This window comes from Corvus cornix, chromosome 2, assembly GCF_000738735.6.
Source record: "Corvus cornix cornix isolate S_Up_H32 chromosome 2, ASM73873v5, whole genome shotgun sequence".
Lineage (NCBI taxonomy): Eukaryota > Metazoa > Chordata > Aves > Passeriformes > Corvidae > Corvus > Corvus cornix.
Window position 1 is genome coordinate 56127942 of NC_046333.1, and position 23017 is coordinate 56150958.

The 23017-nt window shown below is 39.1% G+C and overlaps 1 protein-coding gene across 6 annotated transcripts in view; it reads left to right on the forward strand.

Annotated features, from left to right (window-relative positions):
- CDK6 (cyclin dependent kinase 6) overlaps positions 1-23017 on the forward strand; it is a 139425-nt gene that overhangs the window by 102753 nt on the left and 13655 nt on the right. For 4 of the 6 annotated variants that reach the window (XR_005601625.1, XM_039550158.1, XM_039550160.1 and 1 more), the window contains exons 6-7: positions 17302-17352; positions 21260-21395. Coding sequence is in view for 5 of the 6 variants with exons in the window: in XM_039550158.1 (XP_039406092.1) it covers positions 17302-17352; positions 21260-21395 (187 nt within the window). In the remaining variant the exon portion in view is untranslated. Of the gene's footprint in view, positions 1-16731; positions 16755-17301; positions 17353-21259; positions 21396-23017 lie in introns of those variants that run through there. The other 2 variants (XM_039550162.1, XM_039550161.1) reach the window with 2 other exon arrangements.

A 23017-nucleotide genomic window follows, 5' to 3' on the forward strand; every position in this document is an offset into this window, starting at 1 on the left:
CGTGGTGCTTTGAACAGGACGGGCTTTTCTCTCCGAAGAGATCTGCAGTCCAGTTCTTCCTTGAGTCTGTCCTAACTAGCATCAGTTTCATCATGTGCTCATTTGGTCTGAATTAGCTCCTCCTGTAGGTGCTAATCTCTCACAGATACAGGCTTTTAAGGTTGCACTTTTAAAAAAAAAGTAGGTATACATCTGGCAATGTGTGTTCAACAGAGAGCCACGGGTTCTCAATGGCCTGAGTGTGTTCTTCATCTGGAGATTGAATAGGACAGTGGGCTTTGAGGGAAATTGTTCACAGAAATATTGCTATTGCAGAGAACTGCTTGGAAATTTAGAAGTACTATGTCCTCTTCTCCTGATATATCCTGGGTTAGTCATTCCTTATGATGAGTTGCTTTGCTGTTGAATGGTCTTGAAGAATAATCAATACGTAACTTTGCAAATGCATATCTGACAGGGGGCTTTGTTTATGTGTGCTAAATGACCCTCACTACAAATTAAGTAACAGTATGTCATTACTTAAATTTTTATTTCCATTAATATTATTCAATTAGCCAAGCCATTGGAAGCACAGAAACATTTGTTTAAAGCCTGTACTCAACAGTAAAGTATCATATACTGAAACATTATCAGCAAATACTTTGCAGTTGAATATAGAGCTTATTTTTCTAAGTATAGGACATATTCCTTCCACAGCCCAAGTGCATCAGTGATGTGGCTGCAGATACTTGGGTTTGGATGGGAGCAGAACAGAAAGACTACATATTCATGTAAACCACCATAAACAGAACTGTCTGAAACTGAAACTGAAATGGATAAACTTAGTCTGATTTCTATAGCAAAGGATTATATTCCTTGTCTTTTTAAAATTTGCTTTATTTGCACACCATTGTGAATTGTCAACAGACTGGGTTTTTAACTTCTTGCTGTGTGTATGGATATTGCAGATGAAATCCTGGACATACTGAACATGAGAAAGAAAGACAACTCTGATTGATAGTAGTGAAGACTTCAGTTTTACTTTACCTTTCTGCACATACAAGAACAGTACCATGAGCACAGTCTGAAAAGAGGCTCTGAAGATAATAAGGAGCATCTAAAATATGAATACTGCCATGCAATAAACTGTGAGGCATATTTCTATGACACAGTCTCATTTCAGATTCATTTTCATTCCTTGTCAGTTATTTTCCTGTGCTTCAGCGTATCTGATCATTTAGTTCTTGCTGTTTTAAGTGGGCATGGTAGCTATGCAGCAGTAGGAATATTTGGCTTTGCCTACTAGATCCTGTATTCCTCCATATGGAAAATTTCTACTGCTTTTCAGTTCTTAGCTTAACTTTTCCTTCTCATGCTGTGGTCTCTTATTTTCAGCACATTTCTGAAATGTCTTTCAAAAGCAGAGAAAAGATCTGTAATATATTCTCAGTCTTCTTTAGGTTGGAAAGAAGAGAGAACTAGAGACAGCAGCACAGGAATCTGTTAACAAAAGAAAAAATAGGATGTATAACTGGATGTTGGGAGGGAAGGTATAACAAAACAAACACAGTAGAGACATGGCAAAATGCAACTGAGTAGGTACAGCTATGAATGCTGCTTATAAGTTACGTTTTCTATATAAACTGCCAAATATTTTAAGTATGGTTTAAGAGAGAACTGTTCTCTTTATCATGCAGCAATTTAAACACAGACTTTGCAATCACATTATCTGGTGTTTTCCAGTGAACCTGAAACCAGGATATCTAGTGGACCAAGAGCTCCAAAGTGTAATCATTCACTTGTGTGCTTGCTTACAGTTAGATCTTGGTAGCACAAAGAACTAAAATAACAACTTATTTTTTCTGTTTTGTCTTTAGTTTTAAGAAGCAATGGTGGATGTTGCAGCTTAGAACTGTAGAAGCTACACAGCTTTATTTGCAACCTTTGAACCAAAGTACTGTACAGTTCTGGCCTGAGTCTCTTTTGCCATTTTTGGAAATTATCTTGTTTTGTTACAAGAATGATTTAAGTTGCAAGTGCCATAAAAGTTCACCAAAGTCCAGACCAACTGTACTGGAAGAAGGTTTGTTCCTTAGAAAGATCTTGTCAGCATTCAAAATTCTGTGCTTTGCACTTTTCATCCTTTATTCTTCTGCCATTCATGTGCATAGGGGTGTGTGGGAGGCTGATTGTTTTTCCAAACTAGACGTAATAAAATGAGATTTTTTCTTCCTCCCCAGATAAGTGGCCAGCCTATTACAAAAATTTTTTTCAAGTATTTTTAAAGGTGAATGGACACAAGCCACGGCTTAGCTTAGTGACCTTAGTGATCTGATGGAACAACAATAACACTCTGCTTCACACTTAAAGAAACTTAACATAAAAGGACTGCACTTGTTCCTGTTATTCCAGTGTGTTGGACAATGAGGATTGTTTTCTGTTTAACCTGATCTCCAAGGCATAATTTCCATTGGCTTTAGGCAAAGGACAAACACACCTTAATGGAGAGAAGGGCAAACAGAATAATGCTGTAATTATCGAGTATGAAATAAATGCATTTCCAAGACAGCATCACCTCATTAAAAGTAAAATACCATGTTGTTTTTTAGTTCATATTTTCCCTCAAGCCTTTTCTAGTTCATATCTGTTCGTCTGCAGTTGGGGTGATTGATAGCCGTTAGTCAAATCCAGTAACTGTATCGGTTTGTGGTTGGAGATGAGTGGTAATGCCAGGCCATTCACTTGTGGTTTTCCTTCTAGCTTCCAACTGTGCCAGACTTTCAGTCAGAGGAATAGATCTGTTGGTAAGGGAAACTGTTGATAAACCATAGAAACCAAAAACTGCCACTACCCATGACAGAAAACCAGAAGGGAACCCCGAAGCAGTGGTACAAAGTCCCACAGAAATGGTGTTAGCTGACCAAGTTTAGTTTGACTGTTAGGTTCAGGTGGGGGGTCGTGTCAGGCCAGGCAGTGGCCAAGGGACCGGGACCCGGTGGCTCTGGGCTGGCAGCCAGTGGCTGCACACAGCTCAAGCCCAGATGGGACCTGACAAGAGAGGTCTCCTCCTGGAAAGCCTCCCATAGCTTCTTCATTGTAAGTGGCACAACACTAGTCTGAAATCCCCCTGAACACATAGTCCTTAAAAATATATATGTTCCTCAGAGGTGCAACGTTCCAGTCTGTGACAATCTGAATTAGTCTGGCCAGAGGTCAGAGGAAATGACCTCGTGGTTAAGAGAAAGACCACAACATGTCAGTCATGATGTAGGTATTTGTAAATCCTTGGTATTAACATTATAGCATTTGTAACGAATATTTGGAAATGCAGCTGGCAGCAGAAACATCTGGATCTGAGCTGTGCTAGGCACAGCTGCTGGCCAGTTGCTGTGAAGGTGCACCACCTTTGTGTCTTCTGGAGCATCTCAAAGACAAGTTCATGCCTGTGATAAGCCAGAGCAGCCTGAGGGCTGCCTTGGTGAGACCCCCAGCTGCAGATTGTTTCTGGCAGTCACTCCATCAGCCAGGGAACAGGAGAGAAGCAGAGCAGTGTCATCCGTGCCCCTTGCTCTCTAGCCTGAAGAGGGATAGCCAGCTGTACACTGCCCAAAGACTTTCCATTTGAAAGGGTCTCCTGGCTCTTTCACACAGCTTCCCTCTGCAGGAACTTGGCTGAGAGAGACTTTGCTTTTTGCCTAGAGTTTGGCCGAGGGAAGCTCTGTGTACTTTCGTTTGACTCGTAATACAACTAAACATGGTTTTTATTTACTTTTCTCTTTCATAGGAAAATGGCTACAAAAAGGTATTTAAATTCCTGGGATTCTTCCCTGGACACTGGTGCACTCTGGAGAGGGGATAAAAAGACTAGACTTTAACCGTGATTCATGTTGCTGAGTTCCCAAGTGTGGAAGATTTTTTTCCAAATTAAGTGTCTAGTCAGACATTTTGATCTGGGCAGCCTTTAGTGAGTTTTCTGTGTTTGATTGTCCAGAAAAGGAATCTAATAATTGACTACCATTGGTCAGTCATAAAGACAGTATGTACTAGTTGAGAAGTATATAGGACAAATCTGTCTCGTCTTTTTCAACAGCTTCAGACTAGCACTTCTCCATATGTAATTGGTCACCAAGGCTGTTAGATGTTCTTTCCACCTAAGAAAACTCCATAAATGTGCATGAGAGAAGTGGAAAGCAGACAGACCTAACGGAACATTCAATCTCTGGAGTTTTAAAACAGCTAAGGATAGCAGAGCAAAATGTAACAGCTTTCTGAGATGTTGTACTACTTTGTACCAAGTAAATAATTGGCTGTGAGAGGGGACCTCAAAATGTCAATGAGAAAGGAAGAAGTTTGATATTTAGATTTCTGGAAAACAATTTCTCCAAGGGAGTCATGGTGCTCAAAGGCAGCTCCCCACTGCCTCTGTGGAAAAGCTTACCTACGCTGCAGGGTTCAGACCACTGCAGAGAACTTGCCAGGTGGTCTAGGAGTCTGTGCGTTGTCTGTAGTTGCAGATGTCAAAGACCTAGATATAGAGTCCTAACTTGGTGAGGAAAGGGAGGTGGCCACAGCCTCTCCTGCGTGCATGTGCCACCTGCCACAGAGCAGCACGTGTTACCCATGTGTAGCTGGAGCCCACCTTTGCCATCAGGGGGCTGGTGTTGGCAGGATACAGCTCACACTAAGTCACAGTAGTTCCTGTCCCTTCTTCCTTCAATTGAAGCCAGAGTTCGCCTTGTGCTATGAAAGCACGTGTTGTTGCATTGCTTCTAACTTTTGTTTGCACAAGGCCTGTGGCACTGCCATTACATTTGCTTGCTTGCTCTGCCTGACCTGCTGGCCCTGTATAAATGAGTCCAGGTGAGACACAGCCACCATGGTATGCTGACTGCTAGAGACAGAGCCAGGATTTGACAAGTAGAGAGCTCTTGGTGTCAGCATGTGACCTGCCTGGCTGCTTTCCTATGCTTATGGCATGCTTCGTTTTGCAGTGTTTTAGGAACCATCTGTCTGGCATGGTCAAACCATGTGACTTCTTCCAGAAATGCATACATAATTTGCTCTGCTTTCCTTTTATAGATGCACTGAATGCATTCTGTCCAGATGCACCTCTAAGAAAAACTCTGAGTATTTCTTCTTTTACTTAAATATTCTCCATATTCATAGCTTCTCTCGTAACATATCTAAGTTTGCCAGTAGTAAGTGCTTTTGGAATATAGACATTTGTCAAATAAGAATTTCATCCAAGGGATTACTTCATTTCCACTCATTTATTCTACTGAGCTGGAGTAAATTGGCATGAAGATTCAGTTACTATTGATTTTTTTCACTGAGTCTGAATCAGTTACCTAAAGGTACATGACTCAATGAGCTATATCATCCAGAATTTCACCAACTACAGTGAATTATCAGATATTTTTTATTAGATTATGTCCATGAAACAGGTTTTATGATTATGTCAGTACAGCATACACACTGTTCTATACAATCGAATAATTTTTTAAGTGCTCTTTATATCCAAATAATTTGAGAGCAAGCTTTCAGCATCTAAAGAAGTATACATAGCAGGAGATTTTTCTGTAATGTTTCTATCTGTAGCTGTTAAATTAAGCCTGTTTGGCAGTGCTGAATCATACTGTGCTGCTGTAAGAATGAAGATGCTCAGTTAAACCTAGATCTCATCAGACCATTAGCAATGAAAGAGTACAGGTACAGAGTCAGAACCGTATTCTAGGTGGGTGTCCTACCCACTCAAGCATAGAAACAGTCTTGCTTGCTTCTCTCTTGCCTTGGAATCATTTTTCCATTCCTGAGGAGTAATTGCAAAAGGAGAGGTAGGTGTTGCTCATCTCCTAGATCTTCTAAGAGTTTGATTTTAAGGGAATTTTGCTGGAAAGTGCGAGTGGATTTCAGAGAGGGCCCAGACTTTTTAGCAAACTCTTTATTTTTGGCAAACCTGCCAGCCACAACTGTATGAAAAGCAAGGCGTAAAATGGCTTACCATGGGAAGAGGCTTTTACTTGATTATTCACTTACTCCAGAAGAGGATTCTGGTTTTTTTCTTTAATTCTGAACAAATTAGGGGTTTTTTTTCTGTAATGGCAGCCATCTCCATCTGGATCTTGAGCACTACTCCTTGTAGTGCGCATGAAGGTGTTGAACACTGTGGTAATGTGGGGACAGAAAAGTTCAAGATACGGGGTGATTCAAGGAGCTACATGTGCTCAGTACTTCAAGGACTGAGGAAGTGTTCATTCTGTAAATACAGAGTTGTGTGCTCTTCCAATTAATATGATGTCAAAAGCCAATAGAGTTGTGCCACAGACAACACAAAAGCAAGGCTTCTGGTTCAGTAATGGCAAAGGAGAGACAACAGCATCAAAATCGTTGCAAAAATAATTTGGGGAGCCTTGCAACACACAAATCTGGAGCACAAAATGTGCTGCCGCTGCATAGAGGAGGGTGGCATCTGAGCAGTGTCACCACCTGGAAGTTAGGTTTTGGGTTTTAAACCTCTTTAATATAAAAATTAACTTACTCTTTCCTTTGGTCAGGATTCAAGTGGGGAAAAAAGATTTTATGTGAAATCACTAAAAGCTGAATAGGATAAATAACCAGCGAGCTCCTAATAGGTGAACTCAGATTTCTATGCACTGTTATGGGCCAGTGAAGTAAATTTCACAGCTTCTCAGCTTGAGTACAGTGTATTGCATGGGATGAAGTATTGCTTAGGGCAAAGTTGTATCTAGTTTAACTGGCCTTTTAAAACTGTATCAGTTTTCCTTGCATGGTTGCTGTACATAACTTCCTACCTTAAATGCTTATCTCAAGCTTTTCTGCAGGTGTTTATTAATTCACTGTAAGCCAGCACAGCTGCTAAAAATTAAAGTATTTTCTTCACACCATCCTTCTAATCCACTTTCATCTCTTTTGACACTCAGACTCAGCAGCTGGGGAAAAAGGTTGAAATTGAAATTTAAACTCTGCTCACATAACAGTTTGCCATTTAGTACTGAAATGTTTTCCCTGCCTTTTTTGTCTGAAGGGTTGTAATCCACTTGCAGAGTTTTTTTCTGGCCAAGAGGGTTTTATTACAGATGAAGGTGATGACACATATTAGTTGTGGGTGGGCACAGTTCGGATGTTTCAGGTTTATCTGAAAATTTAGAGAGGCTTAGAGCCACAGGTGCCATTACCACCTAATATGGAGGCAAATAAAGTGGTCACAAATCAAAACATGTACTTGATGCAACACAGGAGTAGCTGAAGGCCACATGGAGAGAAAACCCAAGGATTCTCTCTTAGCCTTTAATGTTTTCTCAGAAGGGAAAAAAAAAGCTCTTTTTCTTAGATTTCATTCTGTATTGAGAATTTTATGTTCTAGATTGAGAACATCTTTGAATTCTATGTTTCCCTTCAAACATGGGAATTTGACACCTCTTGAAGCTCCCTTCTCTGAAGTCTCACAGAGTGCCCATGTGCAGCCTCCATTACCTCATTGTCACGTTGTCACTATACTACTGCAGCTGATAGAAAAGATTGACTTTCAGAATTTCTCTGATGCTTTTGTAGTCAGATACTTGCTTTTTTGCCTTACTCTTCCCAGTTCTAGAGTCTATTGGTGGGGTTTTTTTAAAGTTAGACTAGTAATTTAGTCAAATAGATGTACCGTTTTCTGTGTAACTCATAATGGTAAAAATAAAACATCATTTATGACATCCTTTCCCATTATTGTGTATTAAGTATTTAGAGTATAAGTTCTTTTATCTATACAGTATATTTTAGTCTGTGAAGATCCTTGCTTAGCATTACTAAGATAGAGATAAAGCCCTGGGAATGCATGTGTGGATGGTAATTCACTCAGTATCTTTGGGCAGATTGAATGAACCAGTATGTATGGTACATGTGTTCCGTAACTTTCTTCTCCCTTTGATAAGGAAGAATCAGAGGTAGGTAAGAGTTAGTTTCCTTTGGGCAATAATTATGTGTGCATAGTCTTTCACCTGATACAAGAATGATAACAAGGTTAGACATTTGGTTTAAAAGAATGTATTCCAAGAGAAGTCAACCTAATGGCACAAAACATCTTAGCCTAAAGCTTTACTGTGAAAGCAATCTGATTGAACATATCCAGTTTGTGGAACATTACTGAATTTTAGTTAGACAGCCTCAGACTTTAAAACCTGTTCTATATCCATGACCTTGATTAAAACTTGGCCCGCATTAGAGGCACTCTCGAGCAAAGCCCATTTTAAAAGGGGTTTTTACATCAGTAAATATGGTAAATGGCAGCTGATGAGCTTTCTCAAAGTAATCTTGGAATTGCAAGTAAAATTGTGGAACTACAAAAAAATTAATTCTGTATCTCTGAAAACTGTGATTTGAATAGATTTTCAGTGAAATTTCATAGAGGATAAAGGAGTAGACACTTCATGTAGAAGACTGCTTTCATTTCATTTACGTAATTGATAAAGACTAGGAACAGACTGAAAGTCCTCTTGCTTACCTTGAAGGTTGGTCTTTTGCTGTGACAGAGATGTTCTAAAACCATTTCTTTGAAATACAGCATTAAAGAGCATCTTCATATTCTGGCTAAAATGTGTCATTTTGGAGTGCTGTCTGCTAGATCTTTAAGTGAGGAGTAAGTTATGAGTGAAATGAAAGAAATGGTGAAAAACAGTGCTCTGGAGGGAGGATATAGATCTGTTCAAGGAAACTATGCGCAAATTTGTTCACAGGCATGAGGAGTTCTGCATGGGCACACACACACTGCCTGCACACAGTGTCCTGCACACTGATTGGCACCATTGCTTGTTTGATGGAACAGGAGAGTGAGGAGCCCTCTTGGATCCTATCCTTCCACATAAGACAGCCTTTATATAATCCATACCTCGATTATTGCCTTCAAACCCCACAACTGAGTTGCACAAGAAGGCCAAAGCTGTGTAACAGTTTTTAAAGAGTGCATGTTTACAAAGGGGATATGAAATAAATTCATGAAAGAGAAGAGAATGCTTCAAACTAAATAAGTGATTGTGGGAAGACTGTGACCATATCGTATGTGTCATATCAGTATTTCTTTCTGATGCTGCTTTCAAAAGGCAGAAGCCTGCAGTTTAGTTATGTCATTAAATTTCAAACTGATGATGGACAAGTAGATGTAATTTAACTGTGCGCAGTGATGAGATGGGTGTTTAATACACAGATAGTTCAATCATATTGCTGGTAGAACTGTCAGTACAAACAAAAGAAATGCTTCTTTTTCCACACTGAGCAGAGACCACACTTCCATTTTTCCAAGGTCAGTTGTGTATGTATTTACAGAATTTGCTTCAAACGTTGGGACAGTTTTCAAGGTGCCGCTATTATATCATGCTTCCTGAGCTGAGATAATAACCCTTAAAGCCCTAGTGAAATAAACCTACAAATCTTGTGGGGAAACAAATGTCCACAGATAAGACAACTGTGACGTGCGTGCTGAAAGAGTAAGTGAAGGACGCTCAACCTATCAAGGCTCTTCTGTTTCAAAAAACAATGTTCAGTGATGAATTCTCAAGCAGTTCTGCCCAGGAACAGATGAGATCTGCCTATGCTACAGCATATTCTGGTCAAAGATAATATCTACACTTATCTTACTTTTGGGAACTTATATGTGTGGGTATATATATATATGTATATATATATATATATATATATATATGTATAGACATACATAATGTATGTATCCTTCTGTTGAAGCATGATTTTTTTCTTAGAAGATGTTTGAAACCGGATCTCAATTGGCTTGAACGTGGGGTCATTGATGTCTGTGATAAAGCTCCCTTTTATGTCAGTGGTGGGGGACAAGGCCCATGATTGTGCTCCAAGGCCACCTGGGACTATGCTTACATGAAAGGTTTCAAGCAAATTTTAAGCACCCAGAAAAAGATCTTCCTTTGCCAGTTCTTAAGGAAGCTTTGAAGATGGTTGTTTTCCCTTACTTATGGAGATCATTATGTATATTGGATCAACTTCACTCTACACAGTAGGATTCCCCTGCTTTGATCATAAAGCTGTACAGGGTGCCTCTGTTTGGTTTCCCTTTTACTAACATTTCCCTTTCAGTTGCCCCTACAAAGGGAACATGCGTGTCCATCTGAAATTGGGTCCTTCCTTGTTCACTTCTATCTGCACCCAGCTCTGAAAGCTCTTGGTTTTCTCAGTCCAAGAAAGAAATCCTGTATGTTTCTTACGAGCTAGACTATATGTGCACTTGGGGGCCAGAATATTATCTTTATTTCTAGAACTAATTTACTTAATTTTAAATAGCAATGGTGAGCAAATTCAACACACTACATAACTGGAAGTTCGCAAAACTACCTCTTTTTGTATCTGCTTCTGTCTACTGGGTGGCATGAGAAACTCCAGGGAAAATAATAATTGTTGCAGGTTTTAATGCATTAACTGTGGTTCTCATAATAGTTCAGTACTGAGATAGCCCCATCTAAGAGCTCTTATTCATGATTGTGATACTATCATACTTGAAGAATGATAGGTTTTTGAATGAAAGAAATTAAGCTTTTAAAGACTAAAATGAGAAACTCAAGATGGCTGATCTGGTTTCTGTCAGATTTTAGCTGAAGAGTATTTCCTCAGTTGTAATGTTTTGTCTATGTCATCTTTCTTCTTACATATTGGAGGAGAGAAGGTAAGTTTCATAAAAGTTTCGAGAAATTTATGATCAAGTATAATAACCTCTACATGAAGTAACTTCTTCCTATGCAGTGTCTGGCACCCACCCACACAAAGATATTATTAAAGGGAGAGAGAGAAGTACAAGGAAATTTTAGGTTTAAAATGAGAACTCTGAATTACACAACAGCTGAGGCAAGTCACTTGTGACTGGAAGTGGGTAACTGTCCAGAGCATGAAATGTTGTCAGCATGGCCTGTTTTCAGATTAAAGTTTTATATTGTACCTTATTCATCTTACATACCAGAAAGGCCAATGATCTTCATCTTTAAAAGGTGATACTTTTTTTTTTTCTTTCTTTACTTTCTCTTTTCATACTGTAGTACGGACTTGTCCAGGCAATTTGTCAAAGAGAAGCAGTGGTAGGAACAAGAGTGGCTAGGAGTCAACTCAGAAATAATCCCTCTGAATAAAGGTTTCCACAGGACAGTCCAGATCATGTTATTTCTAGTCATCTCATAATTTCAGTTTTAGGTCATGTTTGGTTTTAATTCTTAAAATGAAAATATTTTCTTCATAACAAGTAACTAAGAATCTGACAGATTATTTACCAGATATTCACATTTTGTAATATGAAAAGAAAAAAACCCAACCCATCCTTTTAATATATCTCTGACTATGTAGTTTGGCAGGTTTCCCATGGCATGGTGCAGGATTCCTTGGCAAATGTTACTTGGCTTTAGCTTTTTTAATTTCTTCACCATCACTTTGTTGCTGTTATACACATAGACATACAAACTCCTAAACTTAACTGCTACAACACAATCAGATTCTAAAATTTCGTGTACGTCTTCCATAAACTGTTGCTATAGCATTTCTCTTTACATTTTTTTCTTCACTATGTCAAATAGTCATGCATTTTCAACACCTCCCTCATTTTGTATAATGCCTTCAAAGCTGCAGCTACCTGTTCTGAATTCACTGCTCTTCTTCCCAAAACGACTTCTTGGCATCTTCTCAACCAGAGTGTCTAAGCCCCACTTGCCCAAAAATCAAGTTGTACCTTTCCCGCCCATTATGTTCTTCTCATTTTAGGGAGTTCTTGTAGGACTTGCCTGAGTACACATGGATCACCAGTATACAGGCTTTTCACTAAGAATATTGTATATATTCAAGTTAGTAATTAGGAGATTGTCCTTACCGTTTTTCTGTGATAACAAGGAAGGGGATGGAATTCCTAACTGCTGTTGTCACCACAGTGAGCAAATGAACTAGCAGAAAGAATCCAGGTAGTTATTTTGGAAGTTATTTTCTATGTCTAGCTTTGGAAGCACTTGTATTGGCAACTCCAGAACTGTCATGAGAGCTCAGTAATATATTTTGGTTAGAAAGTGAATTTCTTACTTTGTTTTCCCTCTTCAGTACAGTTTTTCTTCACGTGACCTTTCTTCCATGTGTCCATTTTACCAGTGTCAAAATTAAAAGATCGTTTCCAATCAGAATGTCACTAATTAGTTCAAAATGTCAGTCACTGTCAAGAAACCTGCAGAAATCTTTTCCTGTGCATGTGGTTTTATTAGATTTTTTCCTTGTGTCTGCATTGTAGTTTGACTAGAACAGTGCATATCAGTATCTTTAATTCCTATCTTCATGAAAATTCTAACTTTCCTTATGAAAAGATTTAGATTGTCTTTTCTTTGTAGACCAAAGACTGAAACTAAAAGCTAGAAATACTGTGGCCAGTTTACAGTTAAAACTCATTTATCTCTTGGATGTCATTGCATTTTCATTGTATACAATACTTTAAGAATTGCTTTGGCATGTCCATAGAGTTGCACCAGGGAAAATATTTTCAGGGAGACTTGCTTAGGAAATGTTTATATCTCAGTTTTTACTGAGTAGCACAGACATGAAACAAAATGTGTATAAAATAAAGTACTCAACTTTTCAGACACTAATATGCAGTTCAGATAGAATATTCAGTGAAGGTGGAACTCAGCATGAGCGTGAGCAAAAGCATGAGCCAGGTCATGGACAAGAGAAAAAGACCCTAAAGCTGGTAAATGGTTCAATCTAGTTTGTTCAGCTATGTATAAGCATGAGAGCCTTTTGGCCAGAAAGCTAGTGGTGCAAGCCCTTTTAAACTTTAAGCAAATGGTAACTTTTTCAGGATTTGTGAGGTTTTCCTTTGCAACTTCATGTTGTGATCCATATTTTTATTTCTGTACTATCACAATCACAGAATGGTTGAGATTGGAAAGACCTCTGGGTATCTTCTGGTCCAAGGCCCCTAGCTCAGGTAGGATCACCTAGAACTGGTTGTCCAGGACCGTCTCCAGATGGCTTTTGAATATCTCCAAGGTGGGAGCCTCCACAACCTCTTCGAGTAACTACGCCAGTGCTCAGTCAGCCCCACAGTAAAAAATTGTTTCCTTATGTTCACAGGGTGTTCCTGTGCTTCTGTTCATGCCCACTGCCTCTGGTGCTGTCACTGGGCACCACTGAAAACAGCTTGACTCCATCTTTTTTGCACCCTCCTTTTGGTATTTATATATATAATCCCCACTGAGATTGTCTTCTCTAGGCTAAACAGTTTCAGCTCTCTCAGCTGTTCCTCATATGTCAGATAATCCAGTTCCTTAACCATCCTCATGGCCCTTTGCTGGCCTCTCTCCAGTACATCCATGTCTGTGTTGTACTGGGGAACTCAGAACAGGACTCAGCACTCCAGGTGTGGCTTCACCAGTGCTGAGCCAGAAGGGAAGGATCACCTCCCTCAACCTGCTGGCACTGGTGTTCCTCATGTGGCCCAGGAGTTATGTGCATCTTTGTGTTGGACTGACATACAAAACAGTAGATAGATTTATCCTGTGGAAATAGTCACAATGCAGACTCACAGGTAATACCATTTAATTGTGCAGCTGCACATTTTGAACCTCAGGAGCTAAGGTATTTACTGGCTCAGGAGGAGTTTATTTTAGCAGCACTGGGTAGTAATGCAATGCTTCCATCATATCTTCATATCTGTATGCTAAGGGCATTCTGGTCCTACGGTAGACACAAAAAGGCTTTTCCTCCATACAGTGGGTGTCATTCCAGAGGCAGTGGATAATGGCCTAGCTCCAAGACCAGGAGAAGGAGTAGTCAAACAACACGGACACCTGCATATTCCCTGCAACATTTTCCTTGTTCAGTCTCCCTGGAAAATCAAAGAAGCAACAACGAACAAAAATGGGAAGCATCTGAGACTTTATGAGCAAACAGGGAAATTAAATGTCATAGGTGCACTCCAAATCTTTTTGTCCCATCTTCTTCCCTACTTGGTGTGTGTTCAGTAACAATAATGGTGTTGGAGCCTTCAGAGTATGGATTTTGTAGCAAGCAAAGTCAGGGTTGTTTAAGAGGATTGAGGAACCCACACAAAAGGCAAATAAATTCCCATGGATAGCTCTTTCATCCATTGGAATACCCCTCTTTCCTGAGATACATGTCCTCACAGATTTTAGGTGTTTTTTGAAGCCAGAGGACAGACTCATATCCCTTGCCATAGGACACAAACTCATCTCCATGCCTTTCCTGAAGAAAAAAAAGAAGGAATTGTACAAAATCAGGCTCCAGAGTTTAACCATTCTTATACAGATTATGATCACAGAGAGGAGAAAATATGCTCAAGAAAGGACTTCTGGATCAAGCTTGCATAAATAAACCTCAGGGAGTGAGTGGGTGTATGAGTCAAGTGAAAGATACCAAGAACAAAGGTGAAATTTTACTTTTCTGTGACTGCTGAGTATGCTTTCAATTCAAAGGTGGTGGGAGAGCTGATGTTCACCTTTAAGAATCTTTAAAAAATTGTCTTGAGGTGAAAGTTTTATGTGTAGTGGACTTGCAGAGCAGTCAAGTCATTACAAAAGAGTTAACTAGTGCCAAAATGTGAAATGAGAACTTCATACAGCTGCTGGTTAGGGGAATCTATTTCCCCAATCATCCATCCAATATTCCAATTGAACCTCTAGCCAAAATTCATGAGGCAAATTTCATTATTTTAGTGGTGCCTAACCTGGAGTTGGCATCCTGTTGTAGTCATGATGGTGGGATGGATAGGAAGCTGAAAGATGAACTAATAACACTTCATTATGATGAAATATCAAAGTATGTTGGAAGGTCACCTTGTGTTATATAATTATACTTTCAAAAGAATTTAAATTCTTGCTTTAGCCCTTAGTAAATTTGAGACAGCAGCAATGATGGGAAAAACCTTCCTTAAAAATCCCAAGAATTGTACTTGTTTTGGCATGACACTGCCTAAGGTGATTTGCAAACAAGGCTGCCTTTGCCAAGCTTTCACATTAATGCAGGGTTCAGCATACATTTTAAAACATTAAATACACTTTACATTTGCATAGATAGGATTATTTGAATGTGTAGATTGTGTTAGTTTAAAGGGCCCCAATATTCTAATGCTAGAGCCGAAATTAAATTTCAAAGTAACTGTATGTTAGTAATTTCAAGCAGTATTTCAAAAAAATGTCTGAGGTCATATTGCTTGACTTTGGAGTCAAGAGTCTAAGAGTGTGTGTGCTGCCACAAACAATGCTAGGATTGTAGCTATTGAATGTTTTGAAAATCAGGCTCAAAACCTAGGGTGGAAGTAGATGCTCCTGTCTGAGTGGGTTAAGCTTTGGGTTTTCCTAGAAGCCAGTATTACTATATACCTTAAAGCTTAAAAAAAATACAGAAATCCCGAAGTATGAGTTGCAATGGTTTTGTCAAAGTAGCTACAGTTAGTAAATATCATGTGTATCTGGGAAGAAAACATCCCATGGTTTATTATTTATTCAGAATCAAAATAAATAAAGCCCTTTATGGACAAAAACAGGCTACCACATTTTACTCCATCTGATCAAATCTCATGTCAGATGGTTTCAAATCAGACTTGATTAAATTGTTCTCTCAATGTCCTTGCACAAAGCAGTTTGGAGTATAAGTTGATATGACATGACCTGGATGGCAGCACACAAGAAGGAGGCAAAGTGCATGTTTAGTTCATCAAAGAGCTGCATGTCTGCCAGTTTGCTGCTTTTTCATGGTGGCCCAGATTTCTGCAGAGATTGTTATGTCTAACTAAGAAATGTCACAGTGCTCTGTGTCTACTTACTGTATTTGGAATGGACCCACAAGACAGGCAGTGACATGGAGCTCTGCTGCCTTTGTGAGAGTGTCAAGATGGAAAGTGTCATTTTTCAGCATTAACTCATGGTTAGCAACAGGAGATCCAGATCCTACACCTACTCCTACATATGGGCAATGAGAGGGGAAGGACCATAGCTGACTACTCCTTGTTGTCCACTGTAGATGGGAGAGATCTCCTCCTATGAAAAGCAGCAGTGAAATTATGCCTTTGGCTGTCACTGGTGTCAGAGACTTGTATCAGACAGAAGAGGAGTATGCAGAGAGAGGCAGGAGAGTGGGTATTTCTCTGTAACCAAAGACTGCCAGTGAAGGCATGGGATTATGCATTGTTCATCAGTCGCTGTGTCTCAGCTGAACAGTTTTAGAAACTGTAACCATGAGTTTACAACATGCACTGTACTTAGGGAGCCGTGATCCAGAGTAGAGGGGCAGCCTGACTATCAGTCGACCCAAGTTGCTATCTCAGTTTGCAGTGTGTGTGACTCGTGTTTCTTGGAGTAATCTACCATTTGTTGAACCAAAATGTACATAACATCTGTGGCCTCATCTTCACAGATCCCTCATTCTTGGCCGGATCCTTACTCATCTGTCAGTAAAATGTTGGAATATCTTGGGAGTTTGAACATAAAATTGCACTGTTGTTCACACCTTACCGAATTCAACACAAAGCTGGCAATACAGCCATACTGCCATACAAATCAGAATTTCATATTTTACATTGGCACTATGGGGTGATAGTATTTTATACATGATGAGTGAAAATATTTTAAATTGTACTGGAAAAGAAGAAGTGTGTCTGAAAGTATTTTTAGTCACTGTTTTTTTCTAAAAGCCTTTGGACATTCAGCCTAACAATTTGTTTCTTTCCTGAACATATCTTTATTTATGCAGCAGAAGTATTCCTCTACTTCAAGGTAAATTCTGTACCGTTTCACACCCCATTGTTTACAGACCTTCATGAATCCATTGTCATTTATTTGACCCCTTAGACCTAGGAGCACATTTCCAGTATACAGTAGGCAAGAAATTAAATTTTGAATTTATATTAATAATTAATCTCTAATTTTATTATGTTTTCATGAATTGCATGACATTCACTCTGTTTTTGTCTCTCTTAACGGTTGTTTTAGTGTTCTTTGTAGTGAAAACTATTTTGTTCATGATATAATTCATAGGACAGTATTAGTTGAGGGGAAAATTATCTCATTCATGCAAAAGGGCACAATTAAATTTTCAAAAGTAGTGTATTCAAAAATATGTGTCATCTGTCCCCTTTTCTTACCAGTTTTAGTAGAAACTTGAAAGGTTCACTCACAGACTGGATAAAGCATGGAAGCAGAAGATCTGAAGTCTCAAAAAACCCCCACGTTTTCACCCTGCATTGGCAACTGTCAATGACAAATACAAATTTACATTCATTAAAGCAAGTCACATCCTAAAAACTTTTTTTTATTTTTTCAGACCACTCTTCCGTGGAAATTCAGATGTTGATCAACTAGGAAAAATCTTTGAGTAAGTAGTAACTAGTTGCCTTATGTCAGTATCTGTTTAACATTGAAACCCTGAGATTGCTCTGCCATGTTTTTATGTAATCGTGCAACTAGAACAAAGTATTCCTAGAACATATTTCCTATTTCTGCCATATGCAACATGATATTTCCGTGTATTCTGTGTCAGAGTGGGAGGAGGAAGCAACATGGAATATAGTTCTGCAAAACTGACAGCCATCATCAGGAAGTTATGAGGTCTCTGGGTTTGGGCTTTTTAAGTCTCTTAAACATACTGTGCATGTGCCATTCATACATATTCATAAACAGTTAAGTCCAAGAGATTCTCTTCATGTAAACAAACACAGAGGTTTTATTTTTTGGTGATTTCTTCGTGCATTGCAGAAAACAACATTAGAATACATTAAAAGCTGAAATCTCTAAGATTATTACCAACAGCATCTTTGCAGAAAAGACTTCTGAACATCTGAAAATACATTAGCTTTTACACTGCATTCTGTAGCCTGTTAACAGTCCTTATTTTGGTCAGGAAGGTAACTATGAGAACAGAGGAAATATTTTAACTTGCTTTCTCAGAGATAAATTGACTTTATTTTAAAACCATTTTACAATTATATGAGTTTGTGTTTTTCAGATGTATCAGATAGGTTAAGGAGGTGGATAGACTCTAAACTCACTGAGCTAAAATATTTCTCGTCCAAAATTAAGTTATTGATACTACCAAGATGATAATTAAGTAGGATTATATTACTGTTTTCTTGTAAAAGCTGTTCAGAGTAAGGGCCATTGCTGTATTTTTAAGAGGCATTTTAAGAGGCATATTTTTAAGAGGCATACTTTAAGTAAATTTAAGATCTGATGTCCATATCATGTAGTTAGGAAATCAAAGCCACACAGAGCTGGTACCAATCCAGAGACTGAATGTCTGTTTGCCTCTGCACCTCTGACTTCCCTTTCTGTATGGAGGGACTGCAGGGATCCAGGGATCTGGATGAAATAAGAAGTAGATAGCACAGAGAGAGAGAGAGAGAAGTATTATTCCAAAATGTTATTTTCTTGAAGATATTCCAAAGAGAAAATAGTAAAATTTCTAAGAAAGCTTAAACTGAACAAATAATGAATTTCTCAGTTTAACCATTTTTCCAGTTCTCAAATCATAACGGATCTGTTTCTAAGCTTTTTCATTATTTAATGTGGGGTTCCTAAATTGCAGGTCTTGATTTCACACAGTTGACTTCCCTTTCCTGCATACCATACCATGAGTATGTGACTCACTTGTGTGGTTAATTTGTCATGCGCTAAATAGCTCTTCCTGCCCAATCCAGAAAAATCAGTCCTTAAAGTTTCCTTTTTCTTCTTCTGCCAAAACTACTACTTTAGCCCTACAATATTCTGCTTTATTAAATGAAGACAGCTTTGATACATACAATGTATTTTGCAATTTAAAAAGACATAGCTGTGATTTCTTTCGTTTGTGACATTTAAGGGGAAAATGAAAATGAACTGGGCTAGGATTAAATGCCTAGCTGCTAGTGGCAGCCTCCAACGGGGATCTTTCCATCCCTAGGGGCTGAGATTACCTGTGCAGAAAAGAATTCACTAAGAAAAGAAAATGCTGTGCTAAATTTAGAGGAAATTCCTTGTTGCACATCTACTTACAGAGAAGGTTTGGGTTTTCTTCTTTTGTACTGTTCTTAAATAGTTGAAAAGTTTCTGTCTTGGGTTCTGAGGGGTTATGCCAAGTAGTGTTTATTTTGTGTTTTCACAGCTGGAGAACCCCCTACAGTTAGGCATAGCTCTTCTTGTAGGAGGGTTGTTTCTTTCTACAGTAGTGACTCATTCTGGAGATCAGTTTGGACAGAAGGAAGTTTCAGGATTTGCATGCAATCTGGGCTGATGCATTCTTTCAGATAATGCGGCTGCGGTCTGCCTTTGCTTTGCATGTGCATTGTGATTTGTCAGTAAAATTCCACTGGGTGTGAGGGTAAACGTAAATCCCTTGTAAATGTCCCAAAACATTCTCCTGCTTTTCCAGGACACTACCAGCATGTGGCATATCCTCATAGATTTTGCTAAACTGCTGTGGTTTGAGCAGATTTGTTTCCCATTGTGATCAATGGGAGTGGAAAGTACTCAGCATTTCTCAAGACCAGGCCTGAACCTTTGGCAGGAGGTGAAACTTACTAATATACTCCCAAACTTAGTCACTGAAGTGGTGGTGCCACCAGACCATTAGAGTGAGAACAGCTACCCAGACATTCATTATTAAGGGGGTTTGAGTACTCTGTGTGTGTAGCTAAGTATGTCTGTCCTTTCCACTCTCAGTCTCATCCAGCCTACCCCGTCTGGCAGGCTGCCTCCTGCTTTCTCGTCATTAGCTTTGCCTGTGCTTATTCTGCCCTGTTCGTTCTCTGCCACACATTTGTTAAAAGAAGCGGGACTAACCAAACACATTTGAATGACAGGTTAAATGTCATTGTTATTTAAAATACCTATCTCTCCCATCTGTGATGCTATTTGTATTATATTTAATATGGGACCAGATCCTGAAATATCTAATCCAAAGGCTTAAATTGCCCTGGCCAAGGGGGCTGCCCCATACCCACATTGTACCTGGTGATGAACGCCAAGTGTGGTTTTTCATACGGATTCAACTTAGCGTTTCCCAAGAGTTGTGGTATGTCCAGGTGTAGTAGGATTTCATTGTCCTGCGACTGTAATTGCTTTGCCCTTCCAGCCATGCTGTTATTTTGAGGGCATATTAATTTTTAGAGGTATTTTAGGTGAGTCAAATTACAATCTAAAATCCATGTAGGTGGAAGGTGGGGTAATTCCATTAAGTTCGCTGAGGTAACGTATGATTTACCTCGGTGTGGTTGGCCCATGGCCTCCCCCGATCTTGCAACAAACTCGGTGAGAAAAAAGGTCAATGCTGCTCCCTAGTGGCAGTGGGCTTTGTCCAGGCCCAAATATTCAGTGACATTATGTCTTTTCTTGTCTTAGCCTGTCAGCATTTCCATTGAAAATCTCGATTTTACAGGTTATAACAATTTCTTTTCCCTGAAACCAGGCAAGAAATGTATGGTCTTTTCCAGAATTTCCATCAGAAACTGGTTTTCAACCCTACAAATACTAGCATTAGACTAAAATGTGAAAGGTATGAGACATAATGCATCATTGGTGGTTTACCTATTATTTAATTTATTTGGGTTTTAGACCTCAGCATGATTATTTAATAAGTATAAATATCTTGTATAATTTAAAGAATAAAGACAAAAAATATTAAAAGAAATTAAAATATTCTGTAAAAGAGTGAAGAAAAACTAAAACACAATTGAAAGGAAAACCACAAAGACACTCAAGTGCCTTTCCACTTCTAAATTGAGACTTTAAAACCTGTATTGTGAAGCAAATAAATTGTTTAAATTTGGGCAACAATTACTGCACATAGCTTTGAAGCATTATGAAACATCCCTTTTATTGCCTTACCCTCATCTTGACCCACACTCTTCTCTCAGTCCCTATTCTTGTGAAAAAAAGATCCTTGCACGCAATTCCCCTTTGAAACCTACTGCGTTTAATCATCCTGGAGTGACATATGTTGCGCCATCCAGTCAAGAGCTAAGCAACTTTTTTCTAAAGCACTCTGCCTTTTTTCAACAAAAAGACTCAGAAAATTGAGACTTAGGCCAGAAAATTGTGCTGCCCGCAAAATGATTTCTACCAAACACATTGAGGACCTGTGTTGATCAGCTTCTGTTCACAGAGATCATTGCACTACTGCAATTAAATTAATTAAATAGTTAAGCTCATTTAAACAAAAATACTTACAAACTGTCACTCATTGTAATCAATATAAAGGGGAAACTGCATAAATGTTCAGACCTAACATTGTGTTTTTCATTTCACAGTGTAATTGGACTCCCGGAAGAAGAGGACTGGCCTAAGGATGTTGCCCTTCCAAGAAATGCTTTTACTTCCAGACCCGCACAACCTATTGAAAAATTTGTACCAGATATTGATGAAGTAGGCAAAGACTTGCTCCTTGTGAGTTGCAGTTTGTTGTTCCCTAATTCATGTGCCTGATATTCCCACTGTGCTTGCAACTTGCCAAGAAACAATGAAGTTTCCATTTAATGGAGTTACTAGAAAAAAGGTCAAAAATAGATAAGACAATTCATGTTAATCTGTGAAACAACAGCACAAAGACACTGCCTTTGGCTCAAGAGGTGTCAGAGCTGAGAGTAGTTCAAGATTAGGAAACTGGGTCAGGGACCTATCTGTTTGACCTGTCATTAGACCTTATGATTAGATCCTCATTACTGACCAATGTAGTGCCACTGATTCAGCCATTCTTATGGTATTGGCCTGATGGGAGTACAAAAATGGATCTACCAATTTTTGTGGTATAGTGGACCCAGTATAAAGCAGGAAATAGGCTGTAGTGGCAGATGACATCTGCATGCCTTCTACTGAACGCTGAAAACTTGACACTTGGAAATCACCGATTCCTGCCTCTTGCAAATGGCAAGGCTGAACAGAAGCAAAAAAAATGGGCTGGTACAGCTATTTCCATCATTATTACAGATATATTAGAAACCCCAGTCCTGAAGTTCAATCTTGACATGGAATGTAGGGAATGACCTCACATCAGTTTGCTTCTTTCTGTGCTTTTTGAAATCTAGTTAATTTGTTCTCTGGAAGTCTTTTAAAGGTCTTGATTCATATGAGCTAGGTAGAGTGGGCTTAGTGCAATTCTTGAAATACTTGATGCATCTCTTCAGGAACCGCTGTCTCTGGCCAAGGTTATCTCAACAGCAGATGATCCTCCAGTGTCCTCATGACTGCAGCCCCCAGCTGCAGACTACATCTGGACACTTGAAATGACAAAGGAGAAACACATCTGTTGTGCTTGCAGACAGCTTGGAAGTGGAAGCTAGACATGGGATAAGAATTAGATTCTGGGAACAACAAGGAATAATACATGGCAGAGAGCTCAGTGAGTGCGGAGGCATGATGGGAGGGAGGGAAGAAGAAAATAAATATCTATGCCTAGAAGGTGAGGTAGGAAAGAAATCTGTTCCTGGTAGGCAAAGAGATGATAACTGGGAGCCACTGATGAAAGGGGAGAGTAGGACTGAAAGTCACTGAATTAAATTTCTGAAGTTAAATGATAGAAGTTCTGACACAAGAAAAGAAAGGAGGACTAGGAAGTGGCTACACAAGGATGGTAGGAAGAATAATACATGGAGGTGGATGAAGCAAAGAGCAAGATATAAACACAAGGTTGGGGCAGAGATTTCAGTGCCAGCTGGACAAAGGCTGGGATACAGATGTGGAAGGAGGGCCATCGAAGTGCAGTGAGGAAGAAGAGGGAAAACCGAACACAGAACATAACCAGATGAAGGCTGTCCTGTGCATGTGAATTCAAGAAAAACTGTATTCTGGAATTTCATAAACTGTGAATACTTGAATTTTCTGGCATGTAATTTTTGAGGTGACCATACTCTTATTCTCTGACCCCACTGCTTGTTTTAATATGGATGATCATTGTGCACCACCTTCTGAGACCCTGTTGTGTCTCATACTGACCATGAACTGAAGGTGGTATGCATTAACGTATGTATGCAATGATAGCTAGCACTGTTACCTGTACATTTGAGCTAAAA